Source organism: Ochlerotatus camptorhynchus, unplaced genomic scaffold (genome assembly GCF_037179485.1).
Source record: "Ochlerotatus camptorhynchus isolate MF236.1 unplaced genomic scaffold, CSIRO-AGI_Acam_v1.1 ptg000151l, whole genome shotgun sequence".
Classification (NCBI taxonomy): Eukaryota; Metazoa; Arthropoda; class Insecta; order Diptera; family Culicidae; genus Ochlerotatus; species Ochlerotatus camptorhynchus.
Genome location: NW_027040641.1, coordinates 1,572,591 through 1,599,208, shown reverse-complemented (window position 1 = coordinate 1,599,208; position 26,618 = coordinate 1,572,591). Strand labels below are relative to the sequence as shown.

The window sequence follows — 26,618 nt, the reverse complement described above, 5'->3', positions numbered from 1 at the left end:
ATCACCTTATCTTTTTGGACGAAGTATCGATCGACAACAGAGGTATGTTGCGGAATCGAGGCTACGCCAAGGTCGGCGAAAAATTGATTTACAGGGGTGAATTCAACCGCAAAGCCAGAGTATCCTTACTCTGCTTCTTGGGCCAGACAGGAATGAAGAACACGTACTTGACGGAAAGAACTTTCACGAGGGCAAAGTTCTTTGAATGTTGTCGTAGCTTTGCCAACAGTGGAGAAGTTTATCGACACCCTGGAGTTAATTCGGTCTGGATCTTGGATGGGGCTAGAATTCACTGCCATCGACGAATAGTTGAGTACCTCCGGTCATTGGGAATCCATGTTATCTTTTTGCCTCCGTATACACCGTTTTTCAATCCAATCGAGTATATTTTTGGATACTGCAAGAAAAAACTACAACGTGTCTACGTAGAAAATAGCTCTTCGGATCTCACAACAACCATTTCTGCGACGTTAAATACATTCACGAACTTTAACTGCACTCGTGTATTCCGCAAATGCGGATATCTGCGAGGTGGGAAATTCAATCCGGCAAACGGACTAAGTCAAAATATCGAATCATTGGGATTTGAGAATGTACGTAATAAGGATTAATAAACAATAAATCAAATAATCAAATGTTGTTCACCTTTTTTTATTTCATAAACTCAAAACAAAGAGATGTTCAATAAGCAACAGCTTCAATCAGTTGGTCGTCCCGAATGCGTATGGAATCGTTCGGAATCATGATCAGCAAATCGTTATTGATGGTCGACATCCAAGCAGTCGGTCACTTCCTCGGCGAGTTTCTGCCCAAAGCTATCTTCAGATACAGCAATACTGCCAGACACATCTGCTAGCAATGAAGTGTTAGTTGCCTGCATCGTTTGCAATGCGGTCAAGCGCAATTGCATCGCCTTAGCATATGTCATAAGCTGGTCCAAATCTGCTTGAAGGCCATCCAACAATTGTTTATACCCTGAATTAACATTTTGGGCAATGCATACATCCTGACGAGTGTGATTCAGCACGTTTTGAGAGCATGAGGGAACCGTCTGGAACAAATGTATCAGATGTTGGGGAGGTCCTCGCAACTTCAATTCCTCTCGTTCAAGCGCGTCTTTGGTCAGTAAGTACGAAGCCCATACAGACCAGTTGATGTCCGATGAAATGTAGGATAGCTTGTAGAGTTCCTTCAACTCAGTGGATAAATTACTGTTTGCCTGGTTGATGCTGCTCCTGCTCGGTCACGCTCCTCCGGTTTTATCAGCTGCACTCGCAGTGTTTCGTACATAGCGGCTGAGGTCACCGACTCCGAATAAATGTGCACAAACACGTTAATATCTCTGTTCAGAAATTTCTGCATTTTGTCTGGCTTTTCTAGCAACTGTAATGGTTTAAACGTGCGTTTCGAGGCTTTATCTTGGAAGGAGATGAACTTATCCATATCGCCGACTTCTGGGTTCAAATCATCATTCCAGTGCACGGAAAATTGATCAGCATCTCCACCAGCGAGTGATTCAAACACGGCCTCTCTGCGAATGAACTTTTCACAGTAATCCCATACAGCTTGCATTACCTCCTCAGCTGATTCACAGTTCACTTGCACTTTTCCCACAGAAGGACCTTTTTGTGGCCCTTGAAGTTTCTGATGAATACAGTTGCTGGGAATCGAAATATTTGTTTTGGCTCCGCTTGTTCACTTTCACTTCCAGGGCTTCCGGGCGAAGCAGAATCCAGTGTATCCTGGAACGATCGTTTTGCCTGCTGCACATTTGATGGTCCTGCTTCTGCTTTCTCCTCCAGAAATTCTACCTCGTAGTCAACCTCCCGTCCCTCCAGTCCTACAAAAGTTGGAGACATATGCATGATGGCACATCTGAAAAAGAAACACTTATTATGAAATGCATTTCATTTGAATTGATACGAAAAATATTTTACCTGCGATTCAAAGCCGACGTCGAACGGGCACAGCAGAAATCAAATGAAGCCGCTAGGAAAAATGAGTTGACAGTTTGTTTTGTTTTGTTTGGTGAAGGGTAACTGATGGGTTGTTGACTATGTACGATTGCAAGTAATTTTTTTTATTTGTTGATTTGCAACTGTTTTATGTGAAATTATGATTCACTGGCCCGAAATATATATAGGTAATAACGAGTTGAAGCTTTAAGAAGGGTAACGTCAATATTTAAAGACAATTTTTGAAGCAATATAAGATTTCGTTCGAGTCAACTATCAGTCACATACCCTTGCGCACAAAAGAGTGACAGCTGAGCAAATCAAGCTTTTGCTAGAATTTCTCGGGAACCACAATACCTTAATGCCATGCTTCTCCATAAATCCAACAAATTCATGTGAGTTAAATGGTGGTCCACCATCGGTGACTACCACATCAGGTAGACCAAATCTTGCAAATATTGAAGCGAATTTCTTGTTTACAATTCTTGCAGTCGTACCTGTACGCATCCATTCGACCTCAAGCCATTTAGTGTGACTATCAACAACCAAAAGAAAGTTGTTTCCTCACAGGTAAAATAAATCTGCATGCAGACGACTAAAAGGGCGAGTAGTTGATATCCAAGACCCAGTTGCCTCTGGTTGCGTAACCAATTCCATTTTAGCACAGGAATCGCAGGATTTAACGAAATCTTCTATGTCCGAGGTTAGTCCTGGCCAATACACTGTCCTCCGGGCCAAAGTTTTCATCTTCACCATTCCCTGATGGTTTGTGTGCAATAAATTCAAAACACCTTCTCTCAAAGAATAAGGAATTACAACCTTATCTTCTATCATCAATTCATAATCAACCAATTCTAATTTTGACTTTTGCGCATGAAAGTCCCTATATTGCGTTGAAACGTTTTTCGGCCATCCAAATGTAATGAACTTTATAATTTCAGCCAAATATTTGTCCGTTTGAGTTTCTTTCGAAACTAACGCCAAATCTATGGGTAATTCATTAAAAAAAATTTAAGCTTTTTATGTATTCCTGGTCCAAACTACTTGGTATTCTTTGATCAAGTGGAAATCTCCTACAGAAATCTGCATTCCCTAACTTAGAACCGGGACGGTACTCGATCACAAAATCGTAGATTGAAAGTTCCATCACGTAGCGCTGTAACCTTGTTACAAATATTGAGTTGCGCCCATCTTTTCCAAAAATACCTATTAGAGGTTTGTGATCAGTGAATACTTTAAATTGTTGAGCAAAAAGGAACTTATGGAATTTTTTGATAACGCACACCAAAGCCAAAGCTTCTAAATGTAGTATTGGGTACTTTTTTTTGCGCCGCATTTAATGAAAATGAAGTGAAACATATTGGACGTTCAATTTCATTCTCTGTCTGTGCTAACACTCCTCCTAAACCATAGGTGCAAGCATCTATGACAACTATTAAAGGTTTTTTTGGATCATAGAAAGCGAGAAAGTTGGCCTTCAACAGGTTTTCTTAACTCTCTCTGAAAGCCTTGTCACATTCATTGATCCAATCAAAGGGAACATCTTTCCTCAAAAGGTTGTACAAACATTTTAGCTTCCTGGAAGCATTTGGCACAAATTTGTTGTAATAGTTGATTAAACCGAGATACGCTTTTAACTCTGTTACATTGTCAGGAGATTTTGCTTTTTCAATAGTTGAGATTTTGTCTGGTGAAGGCAACAATCCGTCACCTGTAATCACGTCATCAAGGTACCAACAAACCCCATTCAGTCCTTTGAGGACCTGGTCCATCACTTGCTGGAAGACAGCTGCACTAGAGCTAGCGCCTTGGGGCAATCGATTATAAGAGTAGAGTCCTTTAACTGTATTTATGATTACATACTTTTTTGAACGTTGAGACAATTTCAACTGTGTATATGCACCAGCTAAGTTGAAAGAGCAGAAAACTTTACAACCCGCCAAAGAAGCAAAAATATCCTCTGCTAGAGGAAGAGGATAAGTATTTGGGATATATATGTTGTTTAACGATACTTTGCAGTCAATTACCATTCTAACTTCTCCATCCTTTTTCATTACAGCTATGACCGGAGAAGCCCATTCACTAGCCTGAATGGGAGTGATCACCCCCTGATTCTCCAGCATATTCAAATGTTCCATAAACTTATCCTTAATTTTGAATGGCACATGATACGCTTTTCTGAAAATCGGTTGTTCTGAATTCAAAGTTAGCTCCGCTTCAAAACCTATAATTGGCTCTGTAAAGTCTTTATTGAACACCTTATAATATTTTTGCTTTATCGTACCTGTTCCGAATTTCCAGCGATATCCAATTTGTTTACTGAAGTTTGCATGAATTGGTCCTTCCAGTTAGGGTAGAACACCTTCATCCAATCTCTACCCAAAAGCGGTGTAAAATCCCTAGATGTTTTTAGAACAATCAGTTTCCTTTCAGTGCTAAGTCCTTTCAAAACGACTTCAACTAAAATTTCTCCAACTACAGCGATTTTTGAACCATTAACTACCACGAGCGTTTTGTCACATTTAGAAACCGGAATCGCAGAAAAAGCTTGCTGGTACTGGATTTCGCTGATAACCGCTACTGCTGAACCAGTGTCTACTTCCATAGATAGTTTAATGCCCTGAACCACAACATCGACGAAACATGCTTCTGATACTCTGTTAATGCGACCAATCATCATGCAACTGATTCCAGAATCTTCTTCACTGGATTCGTTAACACGAATTCTGTTAAATTTATCAGTAACTGAAGTTTCTACTATCTCCTCTTTCTCTACGAAATTAACGGATTTTCCCCGGTTGTTGTTCTGCAGAAAGTAGCAATTTTTGCGGATGTGTCCCTTACGTTTACAGTAATTACACACTGCACTAGTATGAATGTTCTTGACTCGATTCTCATGATAATCTTGATTTCTATTACGATCGTAACTCCTACTACGTTCATTGCTCCTACTGCGATCACGACTCCAGCTGCGATTGCGAGGTCTGTCACTATCTCTCCTACGATCATAATCGTTGGGTCTTCTGCCTAATCGCTGCCTAACCGATAGAACCTTGCTCGACTCACCAAAATCATCCATGTGTTCAGCCCTATTTTCTGCCTTTTCACTGCTGATGATTGTTTTCTCCACCGTCTCTAATTTTACATCATCATCCATAAGTAATTTTTTCCTCAGTTCTTTATCACGCAGGCCAATAATTAAACGATCACGAATAGCTTCGTCCTTAAATTCCCGAAAGTAATTTTCTGCAAGAAGTTTAACCGCGAGCACAAAATTCTCAGCTGACTCATTAGGTTTTTGTAAACGATTGTAAAATTCGTAGCGATTCATTAAAGCCGGCTAAACGTGCTTTTAATTTTTTTATCATCTCATCATACGGTATTGTGCTTACTTCTTAACTTAACCTCTTCGAAAACTTCATCTCCACTCACAGAAATAAACCAGGACTGTTTAGTTTCGTCCGACACTTTATTCAGCTTACACAAAATTTCAAATCGCTCCACATAATTTGTAAAAGATTTATGCCGTTGGTACTGGTCAATCGACCCAATCATACCAGGCGTACTCATTTCGATGCCTCTACTGTAGCTAGCAAAATAAAAGAAAACAAATCAAAACTCTACTCACGGTTGCTGCAGATTGGTCTCACCGAGTAGTTAGCCACGAGGTCTCGATATTTTATTCGTCTCCAAAACGATTGTCGCTTCCAGCATGTACCTCTTTCCTCAAACGTGCAACTGAAGCTCCAACGACGACGGTAGTCTACTTCTGTTAAAATTAAATCAACGCTCCTACACCAGGCTCACGACAATCCAAATGCCCTGTTCAATTTCTAATTAGAATCACTGCTGTTAGTGCTGTAGTCAATCACCGGTTGCTGCGATGTGCTTCTCACAACCGGCAGGTTGAAATGTGAGTAGTGAGTAATGTCGTTTTCGTTTTTGCGGTGTAGCTACACCGGTGCTACACTGCCGTACACCGAAATATTTTAGGGTGTAGATATAGGATGCACCTTTGTTTACAAACAAATGATGTTGAGCTGTCAAAGACTCGCGCTTATTCCTGCTTACACTACACCAGTGCTACACCGCAAAAACAAAAACGACATAAGATTTTCACTCCAAAAGTTCTCACTTCGTAAGACCGCACCAGTTTCTCTCACCTATGCCTGCTTCATTCACTTTCTCTCGGATGGTAGCAAAATAGCAGCAAACTCACCAAAGCACTAGCAACACACAAAACAACAACAACAGCAGCAGCAACAGCAACTCTCACGTTCTTCTTGATATTTTGAGCAGTTGTTGCCGCTCATACGGAAGTATTTTTTTTTGACTTGGTACACCGAGCGCAATGCAGAGAAGATCGTGAGAACAAAGCGCGTTGTTCTGACTACAATCTGTGAAATAAAAGAAATGAAAAACAAAATGGTGTTACAACCACGCTATGATTATCTGATAAATCCAACTATTTCTCAATGTTAATATATATATATTCGTAGCGAATTTCGCCTTTTAAATGACTCAACAGGCTTTCTAATTGCTTCTTTTATCAAAACAATTATCAAGTAAATCCCGTCTGCCGATTTACAAGTCGCTTGAATTGCTAGGCTCAAGGAAACTCTACAAGTACTTACGCTGACTCACACTGGAAGTACCTTCCGTTTGAGCTACCTGTACTTTTCACTATAACTTTTTACCAATTTTCCGTCGTCGCCACTGTTATGAACGGTAACTGATCACTACTATGTGATTTGTTTAATTATTAAGGATTAACTAGTGTTAATCAATCTTTCTTCTTATCTTAAATAAACTCTCAACGATGTAGATTGGATTCAACTCCGTCTCTTTCAACGGCTCATGCTAGACTAGCCTAGCTCTTTATTCTGGACTCTCATCTCGAGCCTCTTTTTGTATCTTCATTGATTACACTCTAAATCATTAATTACTCTCAACAGGGTAGATACTACACCGGCGAACTTATTCCACTTTAAACGCATTTGTTGTATATTTGTCACTTCTTTACCGCATCCTCGAAGTTTTCGCTTGACAATTGCCCAATATTTTTCGATCGGTCTTGTTTCGTATATGGTTCAGAGTAAAAGGCCCCTTCACAAAGAGCTTTATTATACTGACTGGAGCGGGAATCAAGATAGTAGTAAAAAGGTGTGAAGGGGGTGAAGCAAATATGTATATATATATACCGGAATGTAACATCCTCCCTTCTTTTAAAACAAATCAATCTTTCATAACAAAGTCATCATATTTGCTTGGTAACTTTCTCTCACGCTTCGGTCTGTTTGTTGCGTCTGTGGTCTTATTGTTGGGTGTGTTGCTCGGTATGTTGCAACTGATCGACTTATCCCGACTGTCACTTCCACGCATCGGGTTGGATGCATCAGTTGATTGCATTTCAGCGAGAGTAGTAACTGTTGTCTACGGTGTTGTTTCCGTTGTTTCATCGTTGATTTCCATCGCAGTAGGTGCTGGTGGTTCTAATTGTTGTCTGGGTGTCAGGTCATTACAGCTTTCAGAAACCGGGACGAGAGGGCTTGTTACTGGTTCTTTACGCGGCTTGATGTTTACCAGATCTCTCCGATAGCAGGAACCATCCACGTCCACCATATACGAGCGATTATTTCAAGCAGAACTTTTCAAAAGGACGTAAGTCGCAAAAATAAACAAATCGATATTTCGCATCTAACCGAATATAAAATACATGCTTTTCCTACGAGTTAATGATCCATTAACATTAATTATAGCCCTATGTAACCTTCTTTCATTGTTTTTAAAATGGTGTTGATACACCCTTTTTTTGTCAACATGACTTAACTGTTAAAATTTGATGATAACACAAACACTGCAGATACGCTCACAGTGAAGCGTCGTATGTGAAAAAACCAGGGCCCCACAAAGTCCCTTTCAATCGAAAATTTTCAAGTGACGATGAAGCTCTAAACCATCACTTTCAATTGAAAGTCATTCTGTCTTCTCTTCGAGCAGATCGCCGTCAACATCAACGGAACCACTTTCGATCGGTTTTCATGCTGTTTGTTTTGGCTTGACTCGTGTTCATTTCTTCTTTCATTGTCAAACGAACTTACTTTTGCATTGAAGCGCAGCTGTTTGATCCAAATTCGCGCAGGTTTTATGACTTTTGTTGATTGTTCACTCGGTTCATTTAAGCGTGTGCGCATAGATCTGTGCACGTGGTTGTAAAATTTATCATTGTTGGGTAGTTTGTTTACCCATCAATATGGGTATTTTTGGAATCGGGGTGACGTCTGGAGATTGGAAATCAATATACGACGCTATTTTGTAATCCATAAAATCTGGAGTGATTTGAGATTTGGGCGTAATTGCTTTTGTAAACATAGCTGATTTCTCTTGAAATAAAACTCAATTTAATAAACAAACTATACCAAATGATAGAGAAATCATTCCTGTACCTCATAGCGTTAGTAGTTTTCGAGATTAAGCTTTTATTCGCGAGAAATCGGTGTTTGTTTACAAATTCAATTACGCCCAAATCTCAAATCACTCCTGAAATACCCATACAAACGGTTTTTTTTTAATAATCCGGGTAACGTCTAGAAGCCGGGAATCAATATGGGTATTTTCAGGATGGGGATGAGACATAGATGCCGAAAATTGATGTCACGCCGTCTTTTTTGGAATCGGGCTGACATCTAGACGCTAGAAATCGATCTTGACGACGCCATCTTGAAATTCAATTGAGGAAGAAGTGTCAAATAGCCTACAAATGGCATTGAATATCGATTTTCAGCATCTACGCGTGGTCCCCGTTCCGAAAATACCCAGATCATAGGGTATTTGACACTTTTGTGAAACCCGATGGCCTCCATATTGGATTCCAAAATGGCATCGAATATCGATTTTTGGCATGCACACGTTGTCATCATTCCGAAAATACCCGTATTGTAGGGTATTTGACACTTTCTGAACCCTGATAGCCGCCATATTGGATTCCAAAGCTATCTGATATCGATTTTCGGCATCTACGCGTTGTCCCTGTTCTGAAACTAACCATGTTGTAGGGTATTTGACGCGTTTTAGGAAACTTGATGGCCGCCATTTTGGATTCCAAAATAACGTCGAATATCGATTTTCCGCACCTTCATGTCGTCCTCGTTTCAAAAATACCCATATTGTGGGGTATTTGAGACTTTCCCTGACCCCGATGGCCGCCATGTTGGAGTCCAGAATGGCCTCGTTAATTTAATTTTCGTTCAATATGAAATAATATATTATTACTACACCTAATCTGGATGCCTTCCCTATCGGCAACCTATATTGTGCGGATACTATCCGGATACTATATTTTGATGCCTGCGCCGTCAGGTCGTGACAAGTCGAATGAGCCCCGAATTTAAGTGAAAGTGGAAAAAACGAAGGAAGCAGTTTTCGAGTCATTCATTGCGTCAATTGAAACAAGTTTTTGCTTCAAATGAAATAAACTGAAGCACTAGACGAACGAAACAAGTGATAGTCCTGTCATGTTTGAAAAGAGGAATGTTCATCGTGAATCGATAACAAGAAACACGATGACTTACACGAAAATGATATTGCTCGAAATGAAGCGATTTTGCGGAGAGTTCATTTTCTTTTCTTTGTTACGAAAATGCAGAACCCTGGAAAAAACAAAGCAACCACTATCAATCAGCAAATGCGTCAAGTTTGTATGTTTATTTTTGTATTTGCGGGAGCAACATGTTTATTATTTCAAAAGTATTCTAATAAAATTGAACTTTAATCTTGACTTTAATATTGAACTTCACATACCAATCTGACCAGCGCTTTCTTAATACGAAAAACACAAAACGTATAACATCTGACAGCAGATATTGCGGTGACCCTCTCATCTCCGCTTTTAACATCGATATTATTTCACAACTCTGGGTAATTATGTAAATAAACCAACCAATCGACAATTCCTCAATGCTTTTCGAGCTGCCGACTGCAAAACAAAAAACCGGTGTATCTGATTTGACGTATGTGAAAACCCTTCTGTCAAATAGACGAATCATGTAGGGTGTATGTAACAATCAAGGTGTGATACTGTTACATATCTGCAATGTCCCATAGATAATCAAAAATTAATTATCAAAAATGTTTAGTAGGTATTGCTTGTAGGAGTTAGGTTTATAAATTTAAAATAAAATTACACTCCGGCTTGAGCTTGAGCTTGAGCTTGAGCTTGATTGACCGCCCACGGTTGCTACTCTGTTATTGCCAGATCAGCTGTAATTACACAGAGAACCAATAGACGATGCTTGGGACTAGCAATCATCCTCAATGTGTAAAAACTGGTGATCTTAAATTAGGCAATACCAGCGCCGGCCGCGCCCGAACACAGGTCAAGAAAGGAATGGGAAGGATTGTGTTGACATGACACTCGCTTTGATGGAAGCCGAGAACACCTCTGCACTTCCACGAGGAATCACTGGGATGTTGGATAAGAGGGTTGGGTTTGCAGCAGGGTTCGTTTTGGTAAACGATAAGCTGAATTGATGTCCTAACGATCATATAACGCGAAGGAGCTTGGGATTGAACCCACGGTCTTCTGCTCAGTAAGCAAAAACGTTTGCCACTAGGCAGACGAGCACCTTTTTAATCAACGAGTTGCTGTTATTACCATGTAGTCATATTAACAAATAAAACGATTGACGAATCTTTAATGTGGATGGGCCTGAGATTAGACTCATGATGTTCTGCTCAGTAAGCAAAAACGGTTGCTCTAAGGCCACCGAGCCTCTCATATCACATAATACCGTTGCTCAAATTTTTGTATCCATTCAAACCCGGAACCAACGACAACAACGAGTTTCGCAAAATACACGATACACAAGCGATTTTACCATAAATCTCTTTGATATGTAAGGACCTGAGACCGCGTTTTTCTGCTCAGTAAGCAGGCCACTGTAACCGACGATCTTTCAAATCTGAAAACTAAAAACTACGAAAAAGTACTTAGGCCTTCATTAAGTTCCACTTTCACGCGACGTTCAATGTTTCAATTTGCTCTTTACGTATTGTTCAGGCTATAAATAGGCTCTTTTCAAAAGTTACGCGAGAAATACGCACAATCGTCGCCTACCTCGCAAAACTGGTTCCAAACGACAACAAAGGCATAAGCAACGATGGATTGTTGAACTTTGCTGGCTCCGGTGGTGTAGTGCACAGCAAAAAAAAAATGTAATATTGATCAACGTAATTCAAGCTGATGTATGAAATAATGATGTAATTGTAATTTTGTAATTTATCAGCACACACCCTGGTCGACCACTGTAAACTAATCTGTCGTTAAGCGAGTGTGTACCTACTGAAACCTGGCCGTAGGCCTATGCTAGACCGTAACGACCTTCTTCCACTAGCAGGCCTGTTTCTGTTTGCACAGACAGTCCCACTAGTTTCCGATACATTTATAGGGGATAGTAGGAGATTAAAAGAATGGAGAAGAGTTATAGAGGTTTTTTTGTTGTTGTTTTGCTGAAAAGAGAGAAACAGAACTATACGAAATTACACCTGCTGAAAAAAAGATAAGTTTATTATTTTGGTTAGTGATCGTTTGGATTTGGGTCACCCCACGTTGTGTTTAGGTTAGTATAAATAAATAATACTATATAGTCATATAAATCACCACAGCTCATTATCTTCAGCGTTATCGGTTTTGTTTCTGGATCTCTAGTTGCCTCTGTGATATACTTACTTGCGGCATACTATTTTGGGAGTGTATATGAGCGTGTATCATGTACGGTAGCTCATCTCTCATCGTGATGGTGGGACATAGTAGACAAATTAGAGAGAAAACAAGGAGATATTAGTATTAGTTACATGTAAACAAACAAAACAAAAGAAGAGAAGAGGAAAGAAGAGCAGAAAAATAAAAAGGGGATAATTTTTTTTGTGACTTTCAGTCAAAAAAGGAGATAAAGTAGATAACAAAGAAAAGAAACGTAGGCAGATTATTAGAAAAGGCATTATCCGAGACCTCAATCAAATGTCACTCCCGCCGAGATCTCAGCGGAACCCTCCCCGCCGAGACCCGCACAGCCGAGCTCGGTAGAAAAAACTAAGTGTGTAGATAGATTAGTAGAAAAATAAATAAAACTACTTTATGACTCAAAGTGCAATGAATGAGCGTTAGTTTCGGGATCATTTCAGTGTTAGAGTTATGTTAGTTTTGATCCGTAATCAGCCCTGCCGACCCCTCCAGCATTAGTTGCAGGCAGTGGTTGTTAGATAATGCGGCACTGTAACTACTACTATTTTAGAGGTATGATTCGTCAAGTTTATACAACTCAATGTTTCAATTGAGGAAAACTATCTATCTTATAATTACAAAAGCAAACCTAAACTTACAATTATATGCAAATGCAAAATGAAACTTGACAAATCATCGTCAATCCTCTTATTCCAGGGCAGGGCCTGACGATTTGAATCTAATTTTGATCAGTGAACGGGCACCCTATGGTACATTTTCTCACCATGAACCTATCATTTCCAGCCTATCTGAACTATTTAATAAATGGAAGCCATAACATGGGTTACGCTCCCCCTAAGCGGGCCCTCCGCATCCTGTCTCTGTCTTATCTCAAATACAAAATGCCAATGGTATGAATATATCTATATATAACTTGGAAATGACGTACAATCAAATAAACCCGGAACCCACTCACTTGGTCAGGCTTCAGAATCGTCCAGTGGGCAGTGCGCTCTACACTCCAAGTTCCCTTTTTCAAATTTACCGCAAATTTGATATTTTACCCATTGAGTGTTGATTAGTCACAATGAAACATTGTGACAGAAGTTGAGGTTACTAGTGTATTAAATTATCTAGGTCCTATTTAGGATTATATCTGAAAAATCCAAATCTGGCCAACGCCCACCCTAAACCTAAACCTGTTCTAATCCACCTGAAATGACTAACGAATGGAAGACTTTGACTACCCAGCCATGCAATAGTCTCATTCCGTGCCTTATGGCAACTTGATGATTCTATTGCGCTCATCTTCTGGCACCACCCAGGGGAGACTTGGTCCTGTACCCAATGCTTAACTTATCTCCATTCCACTCAGCTACTCGCAATTTCTTGTGATATAGCGGGCGGAATATTATTATATGAGACAATTCAATGCAGACGTCTTTCCAAATTTGGCAGATCGACAGGTAATCGGTGAGTTACCACGATAGTTGCTATTCCACAACTCGACAACGTCCCATCGTCAACGCCTGCTATGAGAATTTCCCATTGCAGACGCCAACGAAATGTCGTCATCGAGCTATCGATCAACTACCCTGGTTATCGCCTGGTACCTTATAGCACGATGCTAGGAGGCGAACCGGAAGAATCGATGAGCTACCTCCCCCCGTGCTGATAGCAGATCTCGTGATAGTAGCAATAACACGTTGCGCGATAGAAGACACACAAATTTCAGGGTCAATCGAGAGACAATAGTTGTTTTTTTGGTAATTCAATTCTGTTTCTTTTGTTTTCTGTACTGCATGATATCTATCTACCATCGATTGCAAGTGTAACGACGTGTTGAACGGCTTTTGCAAGTGGCGTGTTTTTTTATTTCGATTTTGCACTCTCGGTTATTTGTTATTAATTTTACATATACAGCCATGAATATGGACGCTGAGTATCAGGCAGAAATGTGCGTTATCTACTTGACACATGATGAGGTTATTTTCGAGCTAGAAATTAGGAATTTGTTGAAAGAGAAAGAGCGTAGTCTGAGCGTATCTCGTAGGAAGCTCAAAAATGCATTGCGGGAAGAATCGGAAGGTTTGATTCGGTTTTTTCCTTTACAAACGAGATCCAAAAATTGAAATTGCCGTGTGTAGAGAGAGGTTAGAACGTGTGTGGGATCACTTGAATGATGACTCTCTTGATCTGCGGATGTCCAAGACAGCGCTATTGCATCTGTACCACCGTTTAAAACTGTTCAAGCGTACCTTTGCTGTTAAAAAAAAATGGGTTTTTTCGAAGGTGATTCAGACTTAATGAAAATGTCATTTTCTCTCCATTGCCTGCTAATGTCCCGGATTCTTCACCAGCGGAGTTACAGGGAGCAGCTAGTTTGGAGGCTCAAGCTCACATAGCAGAGTCTCAGGATTTGATCAATGACAGGTGGGCAGGAAGTCACGGTCTCCCAGTGTTGGTGAGTTCCTAGGGGCATCCCACTCTAAACTTTGTATTTCTCGCATTATACTCAGAAAGTTCTTACTGATATCTAAGATACCTGCAAATACTTAAAAATACTTAAGAAATATTTAGCGCTAGTTTGTCACCTCCGTTGCTAGACAGATTTCATTCGATTATTTACCCGGTGTCTTCGGAGAATTTGTGTGTGCGTATTTAGAAAAATCAAGTATTATTTTTTAATTTATTCCTTTTTTGTAGGAATCGAGGAGGAGACCATTTTGATTCAAGAAATATTACATTGCCAAACCGATTCACATGTCATTCAAAGGAAGAATAAGGAACTATTTGGAAAGTTACTGTGGAAGAAACTGCGTGTGGAAGCAAATTCCCTGAGCAACTGTTTCTATCCAAAACCATGTCTCCATAAAGATGGATTTTTCATCCATTAGGTTCTTGACCGTTGGACGATAACTTCAGGCCTTTACGCTGATTGAAGCTGAATAAGAAGTTGTGAAAGCTTTCTGCACCATCCGTAAAGCCACATCTCCTATAGATTGCCACCGAATAAGAAGAGAATCACATTTCCTCGGATTTGGAACCTTCGATGCTCTCCTGCTTAAAGCTTATTAGGGTAGAGAGCTACTTCGGCCTAATCGCCCATTTTGGGCCTATTTTGCAGAAAACATCAAATCAAACCATGATTACGGCGTTAACAAGTCAATTATGCGTTTGATACGATACTTCTGTTCCAAATCTACCGAACGAAGTCAATAAGAAAGTGTGATATGAATGTTTGCACCCATTATTCTCAAAAAACAAAAGAGTGAATTCAATTGCGTTTGAATGGCGTTTCAATGCGTTAGGCCGAGTTTAGAATCCGAAGGCTGAGTTATCTCCACAATGTGTTTCTCTTTATCAAATCTTACGATACGTACGGAAAGTTCAATAAATTTGGAAGGCATCTGCAGTGAGAATATTCCATTTTGTGCAAAACTTCGTTCTTAAAATAGATGTAAAGGGCGGGTTGTGCTTACTAGGCCCAAAATAAGATCTAAGCCGTAATAAGGCTGGACATGGTCAAACCAACATATTCGCTCCGTGTTAATCTCAGAACCGTTCTCTAATTGATTCTATCACTTTAATTTGGACTGTTTGGGGAATGGTTTGAAATAAATTCATACATTTTAACTTAGGATTATTTTACGTGAAATTGGTACAAATAAGTAACGTGTTGGAACTAAATCGTTTTATTTGGTGTATCAATTGTTTGTTATACATTATAATTACAGAACAGATTATTATTTTCTTATCTTTACTTACTGGTAAAAGTGAGAAATTCATGTTGATTTCACATAAAGCTTTCGGTTGCTATCAGGATACTCACTCAACTCCCTCACCAGTCCGTCATAACTCATCTTTACCGATATAAATTTATCAAAACGCGGTACGATACGACCACCAGTGACAATTGCAATTAGTTTAACTTCGAGCCCACCAGCACAACGAATTGCTGGTAGTTATGCTTCATTGGCCTCTGGCAAATAACCAGTGTAGTCCTAGCATATTTGGCCGGCTTAAAGTCAAGAATTTCAAAATCATGCAGCTTGCTGATAGTTCTTAGCCGAATTGACATTCAACATACGCTTTTATTTTGGCAGTTCAGTTTGAAATCTAGTAACACTACCGATCATCCCCAAAAAACCATGCAAATATGTTTTGTTGAATGATCTCTCATTTTACGTTCAATATTCGTTGAATGGTATGAATGGTATAGCATAACTTTTATTTCGAAATGTGGCCAACCCAATTCTGAGAAAATCAGTCACGATTCTTCAGAGTAAATTTTGAAAAATATTGTAACTTTGGGTGAACTTTTAGCACACAAAATTTGAAAATTATATTGAACATATTGTCTACGAGGAAAGTTCCATTCAATACCTTTCAAATGATCTAAGGAGAACGAAAATTGGACGTAACATGTCAGAGATATGAACATAATAAATTTGTCATATTTTTTTGGGGGTGTCCTTAAACTTATGATCGGGAGTGTACGAGTTCGGACGACAATGGCACCATTAACCTCCAGCTAAGCAATTTAATTCAAAAGTTTGATATCGTACTAAACAGCCAGTTCGAAATCATAAATAATTCACTATCCCTGCTCTAACTGGTTCGCTGAAAGTAAAATGTTGTTGATGAACTATTTCATAACTAGAATTAAAATACTTACTTATAAACATGATCACACTACTTCATTTAATTTAAAACATATTGAAACTAGTATTATTATGCTTTACTACGTGATTAAAAGAAATACATTGACGGAATATACAAAAACAAACAACTACATTAGTAACCGGTCACTACGATTAAAAAAATCAAATCTTAAAATACTTAAAAATACTTAAGAACACTTATCAGATACTTGGAAATACTTAATTGATACTAGAGCTATAGTTTAGAGTGGGATGCCCCTAGGTGAGTTCTTTGCCGTTAATGTTCACGAAAAGTTCACTATTTTGCCATACAGAAATTCAAAACAAAAATTTTTATCTACGGATTTGGACAGTTTTTGACCTGTTTTATACGACCGGAAGGTGTATGCTGGTCACAAATGCCGTGCCAAACTGATTTCCTACTCAATTATTCAACCTTTGATGTGAATTTCCTTAATAAACACGAGGAGCATTTCTTATAGCAAAACTTGCCATAACAAAATGGGCAGTTAATTTTAGTAAACAAACTAACACTTCTTCCGACTGTGTCACCAGAACGCTGGAACTGCCTACGAATGGTGTTACGGAGCCTGATAAGCTCTTTGGTTGGGCTGTCAAGGTTCAGAGTATGACTCACCTGTCTGGATGCTGGTACGTGTTGCTCCCTGGCACGGGATATCGCCTCTTCGATGGCTTGCAGACACTGATCGACTTCTTCGTACGACTCCGGTAGGACGTCGTAATCGATTGCTGTGTCCACACAGCGCTGATACTGCTGCCAGTTGACACGATGGTAATTTCGCCGGGAAACTTGAAACCTATTGGCCGAGGAACCTACTTCGGCCACCACCGGATAGTGGTCCGAGCTCAGTTCCTGATAGGCGATAGGTTGGGAGATGTTATCGCCAATGTTGCTGATGAAGATGTCGATGGCGGCATGAGCTCCGGATCGACTAAACCGGGTGGGAGTGTCCGGACACAGAATGTTGTAGTGGGCTTGCTGCAGATCGTTGTATAATATTGTGCCGTTCTGATTTCGCCGACTATTTCCCCAGGCTTGATGCTTGGCGTTCAGGTCGCCAGCGATGACGAAATTTTGCCGCCGTCGTGTTAGCTTGATGATGTCTCTTCGGAGGTCTGCGGCCGAACCGTCCCTAATGTTGGTTTGCTTGGGGCAGTAGACCGTGATGATGGTGATTGGACCAAGCGATGTGCTCACCTCAACTCCGATGGCTTCGATAATTTTCAGCTGGAAGCTTGGTAGTAGCCGGCAGCTGATGTTCCGTCTTGCAGCGATGGCCACTCCTCCTTCCCCGGAGCTGGTGCGGTCAAGCCTTATGAGCCGAAAGTCGGGAAGGAAGACGTTCAGCTCGGGCTTCAAGTGAGCCTCGGTGATAACGGCTATGTCGATGTGCCGTTCGTTGAGAAAGTCAACAAACTCGATGTTTTTGTTCTTCAAGGAGCAAGCATTCCAATTTACGATCTTGATGGCTTCACGGTCCATACTTAGTGACAAGGGACAGGGCAGCATGTAGCTGTTCAGATTGAGTCTTGCAGGTGCGCATGATGATGATGACCTCGGCCACGAGCGTCACAAGTTCCTCCGAGGTAAACGGAGAATCGTCGATAGGTTCACCTGAGACAGCACCAGCGTATGATAAACCAGGGGCGGTGGATGAACCTGGAATTGACTGGGCCGCAGCAGCAGCGAGACGATGCTGAACTGTCCGACTGTTGGGAACCATTTAGATACTCGCATGGTTGGCTTGTTGGTTGTTGAGCGGAAGCGGGGCTAGGTTCGGAACATGTCGACGGGGCTGGAGAGCTGGGTACTGGACTTCCGTGAGTACAGGAGGCGAACGATGATTACGGAGGCGACCGGCCTGGTTGTTGATTGTAGCCTTCCGACGGATATTAATGAACTCCACTCGCTTGGGACATCCGCGATTGGAGGCTTGATGGTTTCCACCGCAGTTGACACACGTTGGCTCCATGTCATCAACTTGCTCACAGGACGCAGTTGAGTGAGTTCCAGCACACTTGCCGCAGTTTGTCTTCATATGGCAGTATTTGGTGCCATGGCCATAGGAGAGGCAGTTCATACACTGCGTAACATTACGATGTTGGGGTTTGTAATGCTCCCAACTGATGATGACCTGAAACAGGTCCCGGATTTTGGATCTCAGAGCCGCAAGACTGGTGGATCCCTTCGTGAAGTGCACCAGGAACAACTGGTCACGGAAGCTGGTATTGTTGATGGAAGGCGGTTCATCTGGAACACGGCCTCAGGTTGGAGCCCAAGCCGCTCCAGCTCGGACTTCACCGCAGCCGCCTCGAACGACGGTAATCCTCGCAAAACCGCCTTCAGTGGCTTGCTCGATGGCAGATCATGCGTGAAGACGTCCACGTTGTTTTCCTTCAAGAAACATCCTATTTGTTTGTACTCCTCCAGGCTGGAGCACATGATTATGGTACCGATGCTGCAAAGCTTGAAGCGTGGCAGCAGCTTGTGTTTTGCCAGTTCGGCACCTAGCTTGGCAGCATCCTTCACCGGCGTGAAAAGCGGGGGAATCCGCTCTCGTCTTGCAATGGGAACGGCGTCACCATCGCCATTTTCTTTCGGGAGTACTGCATACTGGTTGGCTTGCAGTACTCGTTTTCCGGCGTCATCCTGCGACGCGCTGGGCTTGATTAGCACCTTATTTGAAGGGCCCGCTGCTGGCTCATTGGCACGTTTACGCACCATTTGTTTCGTGTTTGCAAGTTCAAGTAAACTTGCCAGAACACGAGAAGGTGGCGACACTTCCACGGCGCAACGCGACAGCACAAAACGAAACAAAATCGAAACGAGATCTCGAGCGAAAAATACGGACTGAACAGCTCAACAGTCGAGTAAAGAATCGATCTGAGTTGAGGCACATTAGCAGCGCTGTTTTATAACTTTTCTGATTCAAGCAGCACGATGTGCAACCAAATTGTACTTGACTTTGAGGACTGGGTTTGGGAAGAACGTTTATTTCATGAAAACAGTGATAAAATTATCACTTTTTATTTGTCCATTTTTAAAACAGTTTTTTTTATGAAAAATTTAAAAAAAAGTTTATTGCAACAGCTTACGAAAGGTATTTCCTATCGATTGGTGTATTCGGATTTTAATTTCATCTATAAATTACAAAGCTTGTAGCGTTCAAAAAATTACATCTTTTCGTGACGGTCGCAATTTTAGATTTTCGATTTACCCCCAGTACCTTCCCGTAAGACGTAGTCTACGTCAAAATAACAAACAGCGTTGACGCCTTTTGATTGAATGGCAGCTTCAGAGCTTCTATTTAACCGTAGTTTAACAAATCAAAAAATTCCACAGGCCCCCCTACACAGCAAAAAAAAATGTAATATCGATCAATGTAATTCAAGCTGATGTATGAAATAATGATGTCATAGCAAAAAGCAGATACAATATTACATCACTGGATGTAATTTTGTTCGCAAAATCGATGTACATCGTACAACGTTATATTACACAACCGATGATGGATTGACCTGGTTGCAGCAGTTTGGATGTAATATTCAACAACTTTTTTTTTCTGTGTAGGCCCCCTCCAGTAAAATTTTCTAGCTACGCCAATGAAGGTAGCATTTTGTATATGCTTCTTAATGAAGAATATAATAAAAATAATATTCAGTTTTAATCACTATTTTTTGGATTTTTACCCAAAATTACTTGCATTTTTTTCCGTGTATATTTTCCTACAACTTTGTCTCAGACGCCATTTCGATTGGAAGTGACATTTCCGGAGAACTATGAGATTTGGGCGTAATTGCTTTTGTAAACAAACACGTCTATCACCGATTTCTCACGACTGAAAGCTTAATCTCGCAAACAAACTATACCAAATTAAATTAGAATCATCCCTCTACCTGTCTGTGTTATTAGTTTTTGAAATTGAGCTTTAATTCGCGATAAATCGGTGATTGGAATGTTTGTTTACAAAATCAATTACGCCCTAATATCGAAGTTCTCCGGATTTTCGAGATATGATTTGTAGTTGGGCTACAAAATGGTGAGTGACAATCTGGAAGGAGCGATATACCTAGCTCCGGTCTTCACAAGTTCCTACCTCATGCCTCCACGAGTCACATGATCACAAAAGACTGCCAGCTGAAACATGGACACAGCTCTGGTTGGCGTAGCCTGGGCAATGTTGTCAATCCGACAATAGCAGAGTGAGGAGGTGCGACGCGAACACTGGCGCGGTAGCCATAGCACGGTGATAGGGGAAATGCTTCGCCAACCCGAGTGTCTGTTCACTATGGAGGTGCGGCTCAAACAGCGTCTGACTGGCATCCAGCGGCTGAATAAGAAATGCTCTTCCCCGGAAGCTACACCTAAGATGGCAGCACCATCACGGCGGATAGGAGACCTTAGGCCAACCACCTACTGTCTCTGAAACCTTTACAATTGTTACAGAAACCAACAGAGAAAGACATCGAACTGATTTAACGGCAACGACTTTTAGCGCAAAACAACGGACACGAATTGGATCATGGAATGTATTGACGTTAGCCCAGCAGGGTAAACTGGCACAACTCGCCAACGAGGCGCGACGCATGAAGCTAGAAATCCTGGGACTGAGTGAAGTTCATTGGCCAAACTTTGGAGAACACAAACTGCCGTCGGGACAGGTACTACTATACTCTGATATTCGAAACGCTCCCCGCCATCGTGGAATTGGTCTCCTACTTAGCGTCCAGGCAAGTGCTGCGCTCATCAAGTGGGAGCCTGTTAATGATAGGATAATCGTTGCCAGATTTAGAACACGGGTTCGTAACCTTACCATAATCCAATGTTATGCGCCAACCGATGCTGCCGAGCTACAGGACAAGGAGAATTTTTACAGTCCAAAGGGTGACATCAAGATCTACACTGGCGACTTCAATGCGAAGATCGGCTCCGACAACACGGACTATGAGCGTGTCATGGGACGCCATGGTCTAGGCGAAATGAGCGAGAACGGTGAGCTGTTTGCAGAATTTTGTGGCAATAACGACATGGTGATCGGGGGCTCGCTCTTCCCCCATCGGCCAGTGCACAAAGTCACGTGGGTTTCACGTGATGGACATACCGAAAATCAGATCAACCACATCTGCATCAGCCGAAAATGGAGACGGAGCCTTCTTGATGTCCGGAATAAACGCAGTGCCGACATCGCGTCTGACCATCACCTTCTAATCGGCGAAATCCGCCTACGCATGGCGCGGATCCAGCGACGGGAGGAGAGACTCGGGCGGCGGTTCAACACACGCCGTCTTGAAGATCCAGCGGTAAAAAGGTCTTTTGTTGAAGAACTTGAGACTCGAGCTGCGGACGTTCCAGAAGGTGGCAGCGTAGAAGAACAATGGACGGCCATCAAGAATGCCTTTATAGAAATAAGCGATAACAACTTGGGTGAGCTGCGCACCCAAAGAAAAGAGTGGATCACAGATGAAACCTGGCGGAAGATTGAGGAGCGTAGAGAAGCAAAAGCCGCGATAGAGCGGGCGAGACCCAGAGGAGCCAAGAACGAAGCCCGTCAACGGTACTCGGCTCTAGAGAAGGAAGTCAAGCGCTCTTGCAGACGGGACAAGCGAGCGTGGGTGAACTCCCTGGCCAACGAAGGGGAGAAAGCCGCAAACACTGGCGATATACGCCTCCTCTACGATATCTCACGACGCCTGAGTGGAGCAAGGATGAACCCGAGGATGCCAGTGAAGGACACGACTGGACAATTGCTTACCGACCCCACTGACCAGCTGAAACGCTGGTTTGAGCACTTCGAACAACTTCTTCAAGTTTCGACGGCCAACGAGCCATCAACATCTCGGCATGATCCGCCTAGGGTGCGGCGCATCACTCGCGTCAATTCCGAGGCCCCATCACTGCAGGAGATTGAAGCAGCTATCCGAAGCATGAAATCCAACAAGGCTCCATGGGTCGATCGCATATCAGCGGAGATTCTCAAAGCTGACCCCATGCTATTCGCACAAATGTTGCATCAACTATTCTGTAATATCTGGGACACCGCGACTTTTCCGACCGACTGGATGGAGGGCATCTTAGTGAAGGTCCCAAAGAAGGGGGATCTGACTGTGTGCGACAATTGGCGAGGCATCATGTTACTGTGTATTGTTCTCAAAGTTCTTTGCAAAGTTATCCTGAATCGGATACAGGAGAAGATCGACGAGACTCTCCGACGGCTGCAGGCAGGATTCCGTGCCGGAAGATCTTGTGTGGACCATATTGTCACGCTCCGCATCATCCTGGAGCAGGCCAATGAATTCCAAGAGTCCCTTTATTTGGTATTCATTGACTACGAAAAAGCTTTCGACCGTCTCAATCACGAGAATCTGTGGGGCGCCCTGAGACGCAAGGGTGTCCCGGATAAAATCGTCAACCTCATCGAAGCGCAGTATGAGGCTTTCACGTGCAGAGTTCTGCATAACGGAGCCTTGTCCGACCCTATGCGGGTAGTGGCTGGTGTGAGACAAGGATGTATACTATCACCGCTACTGTTTCTCATCGTAATCGATGAGATCATGGTAGGTGCAATTGACCGTGTACCGAACCGTGGGCTGCTTTGGCATCTCAACGACTTCGATTTGGCTGATGATGTTGCTCTACTAGCACAACGGCGCTCTGATATGCAGAGTAAGCTCAATGACCTAGCCGAACGCTCCTCTGCGGTGGGTCTCACCATCAACGTCAACAAGCCCAAATCGTTGGATATCAACAAGGGCAACCCTTCCAACTTTACGGTAGCGGGGCAAGCAGTGGAGAAGGTCGAAAGTTTCCTATATCTTGGCAGCCAAATAGCGTCGGACGGCGGAACCAAGAGCGACATAGGTGCACGAATCAAGAAGGCTAGGGCTGCCTTTGCGAGCTTACGAAACGTATGGAGATCCAACCAGATAAGTCAACGCACCAAAATCCGAATTTTCAACTCGAACGTGAAATCTGTGTTGTTATACGCCAGCGAGACGTGGTGTGTATCAGTGGAGAACACTCAAAAGCTGCAGGTCTTCATCAACCGATGCCTGCGGTATATAATTCGTGCGTGGTGGCCTCACAACTGGAACTCGAATGCCGAGCTCCATCGTCGATGTCATCAGAAGCCGATAGCAACAGAAATTCGAGAGCAAAAGTGGAGGTGGGTCGGCCACACACTTCGAGGGGGCGGAAACGAAATCTGCAAGCAAGCGCTGGATTGGAATCCGGCAGGACATCGCAGCAGTATTTATACGTATTCCGATTTTTTTTAATTAATTTTTTAAAAAGTTGTGGCCTTAGGAAAAAAAAAAGTTCATTTTTCACCCTAAAAATGCTTACAAAATCGTGGATTAAAAATCCGTTTTTGACAAAATCGAAAATGTGGTTGCGTATTTCTAAGCAGAATTTAATTCTGAACAAGAAAACCTAGGCGATATCCAAATTTGATAATAACTGGTTAGAGCTATTTCCCACGCCAGTTTGAAAAACCCCGTTTCGAGATAAACGCGTTTAAAGATAAAGATGCTCTCTCAGCGCGCCGGTACATGTTTTAGGAAATCACTTCGTAAAGCGGTAAGGAATATTCTGGCGGATTTGGAGTCTTTTCTAAATTAAAGTATACATCCCAAGAGACATTTTAAGCCCAAAAAAATGCATTTTTTTGAAAAATCAAAGTGTACTCCCCCCTTAAGTAAGTAAATTAGTTGAAAAGTATTGAATACGCCAAACACGGGATTAAAAATGGCCGAATTTTAGCTTATGTCACTGATTTACCATAACAAACAATTTTGCAAAGTTTCATGCAAATCGGAGAAAATCGTGTCTGAAATTAATTTTCTTTGCTATTTGGCCTGGCATTGCTCAAGTACAAACAACCACTTCTAAGCACTAGAAATTGATTTGACGCGAATATTGTTATTAATTGATGTTTATTCTCCCGTTGCTATTCCACTCTATTCCTCCCACAGATCATGGGCCTATGGTACGGCAGTGAAGTGATCACTCATATCGGCAGCGAAGAAGGCGAAACGATCTACGACACGTGTGTGGTGATTCACCTAGCTGATATCACCAATTCGGTTAGTAGAGAACACATGTTTGCTCCATTAATCTACACTGCATAATAATTGCCACACGCAACGAAATCGCTCGATTAATTAATTGTGCTTGTCCTTCTACTCCCGCAGACTGCGACCAGCGAGAACCAGCATCAGGACATTGGACCGGAAGTTCGATTTGGCACATCGTACGGATATCCGGGGGATCGAAGCCACAGTCGCCACGATGCGGATGGAAACCGACGCTACCAGGCTCAGCAGCAACATCAGCAACAGCAGCAGCACAACTATCGGCAACAGCAGGCAAACGTTCGCTATCTTCGCTTGATCTGGGACGAGAAGGAAAGCATGCTGGATTACACCTTGCGGTTCAATACTTCGCGACCGGGATTTTGGATCGCTTCGGCGCCCCAGTCCGGGTCTATGGTTCAGTTGCCGTACATACAGTTCACCGGAACGATTCAGGTGCTGAAGGCGATCAACAATCAGTTGGTGTTGACTTTTTGCCAGAGCATGCCAGGAGGGCAGCTGTTCTCGGTAGTGCTCTCGAGGCAGCCAATGGGACTGTCACCGGAGGTAAGCAGTGCCAGACAAAAATCAACCTTTGTTATTATAGATTAAATAAAAAGACACATTTTTTTTTAACTCGAATGTCCCGTTGTAGGAAAACCAAAGCATCCGGAATCTACTGAGAAGGCGCAACCTGTCAACGATTGCGGTGAGAAAAGTTTGCTACAGTGGAGCTGCCAGCCGGGCACCAATTGGAACCGTGACGATTGTTTTCCTGGTGCTGTTCCTTCACTGTTTCACAAAGCAAAATTAAGAATCATAAGTTCCCTTTTGACATGCTTATTTTCTAATCCATCCATTTCTAAGAAATAAAAGCCTATTTATTTTACGGTCTGCACTGCTGGGATTGAGTGTAATTTAATCATACTTTCATGGATGAAAAATGAGTCTCATAAAAGATCTAAACCTAGTTTGATAAAAAGAAAAAAATCAACTGTGAAAGCTGTGCGAAAGATTAGCATTACATACATACATCACTACAGAGTTTGATAGTACCTATAAGATACTTTTCTTCTTCGATCGAGTTCATCTGTGTCATAACCCGGAGTCATTAGCTAGCGTCGTAAGAACAATTATATACAACAACAGTTAAAATTAAGCAGATGTGTATGATATATGAATTAAAACTCGTTCCGTGAACTACTCAATCATGTAGTCTAATTAGAATTAGTTAAGTTCCCCTCCGCCTCGAGGAATGCTGAAATCTCACCATAAACAACGCGTAAAAAGTCTTGTAATAACACCGCCCGGAATGGAAAATAAATTCCAGCTCTCCTCCTGACCCTGATGTTGCTTAATTAACTAATTAATCGGTCGGTAGTGGTGGCACACAGTTTATTGAAACATGTTTGTCACCACCATCCTCTGACTGAATTGCTGTGCGCGAGATCGACACCAATTTCCCGAAAACAATCAACAACACTGTACCTACTACATAAGACTATGGATATGGTTATTACGACACTTAATCATCGTTAGCACCCGCAACCAATTAAACTCCAACACACTTGATTCTGTACGCTCTGCGGTTCGTGACGTCACACTTGTTCAACGTCGAGGCATGAAGTGGGTAATTAGATTTTAAAATAATAATTATAATCCGAACCAGGGTTTGGGTGCTGATAGATGACGGAGATACGGTGGGCTGTCGTGATCCGAGAGGGTTCAAAGAGCATGTCCGCAATTGATTCGGATTGACCTCTTTTTTGTGGTGACAAATAGCTTCTATTGGTGGAACGGATGCATTGCTACTAGCGCCGAATGCCATACTCTCGGATGGTGCCTACATATCATCGTCAAAACGTTGATGGAACAAAAATGATAATTGACAAAGGCGGTCCCGTGTGTAATTGAAACATCAATTAATCGGCTAATCAATCATCAAATCAGACGGCAGTGGAGCGATTGCTCGGATGACCATTGCTAGGTAGCAACACGGTGCATGGATGGTTTATTTGTTTTCTTTAAATCACTTGAAAGGTGGATGTCTGATATCTTGCGGGTGGAAAATTTGTATAATTTGCAATTTGTCAAAAGTAGACATTGTCTTACGGTTTGAAGAGAGAGAGGATTCTGTGATGATTGACTTTAAAACTCTTCAAAAACCCATTATTGATACCAACTCAT

At 42.0% G+C, this 26,618-nt stretch overlaps 1 protein-coding gene and 1 pseudogene across 1 annotated transcript in view; one reads left to right on the top strand and one right to left on the bottom strand.

Annotated features, from left to right (window-relative positions):
- Positions 1-25,639, top strand: part of LOC135701216 (uncharacterized) — a 31,575-nt gene extending 5,936 nt beyond the window's left edge. The window contains exons 2-4 of the mRNA XM_065221985.1: positions 24,333-24,443; positions 24,552-24,998; positions 25,087-25,639. Of these exons, the coding sequence (XP_065078057.1) occupies positions 24,333-24,443; positions 24,552-24,998; positions 25,087-25,245 (717 nt within the window). The 3' untranslated portion in view covers positions 25,246-25,639. The remainder of the gene's footprint in view (positions 1-24,332; positions 24,444-24,551; positions 24,999-25,086) is intronic.
- LOC135701223 (uncharacterized) lies at positions 758-1,865 on the bottom strand (annotated as a pseudogene).
- Positions 25,640-26,618: the final 979 nt, after the last annotated feature.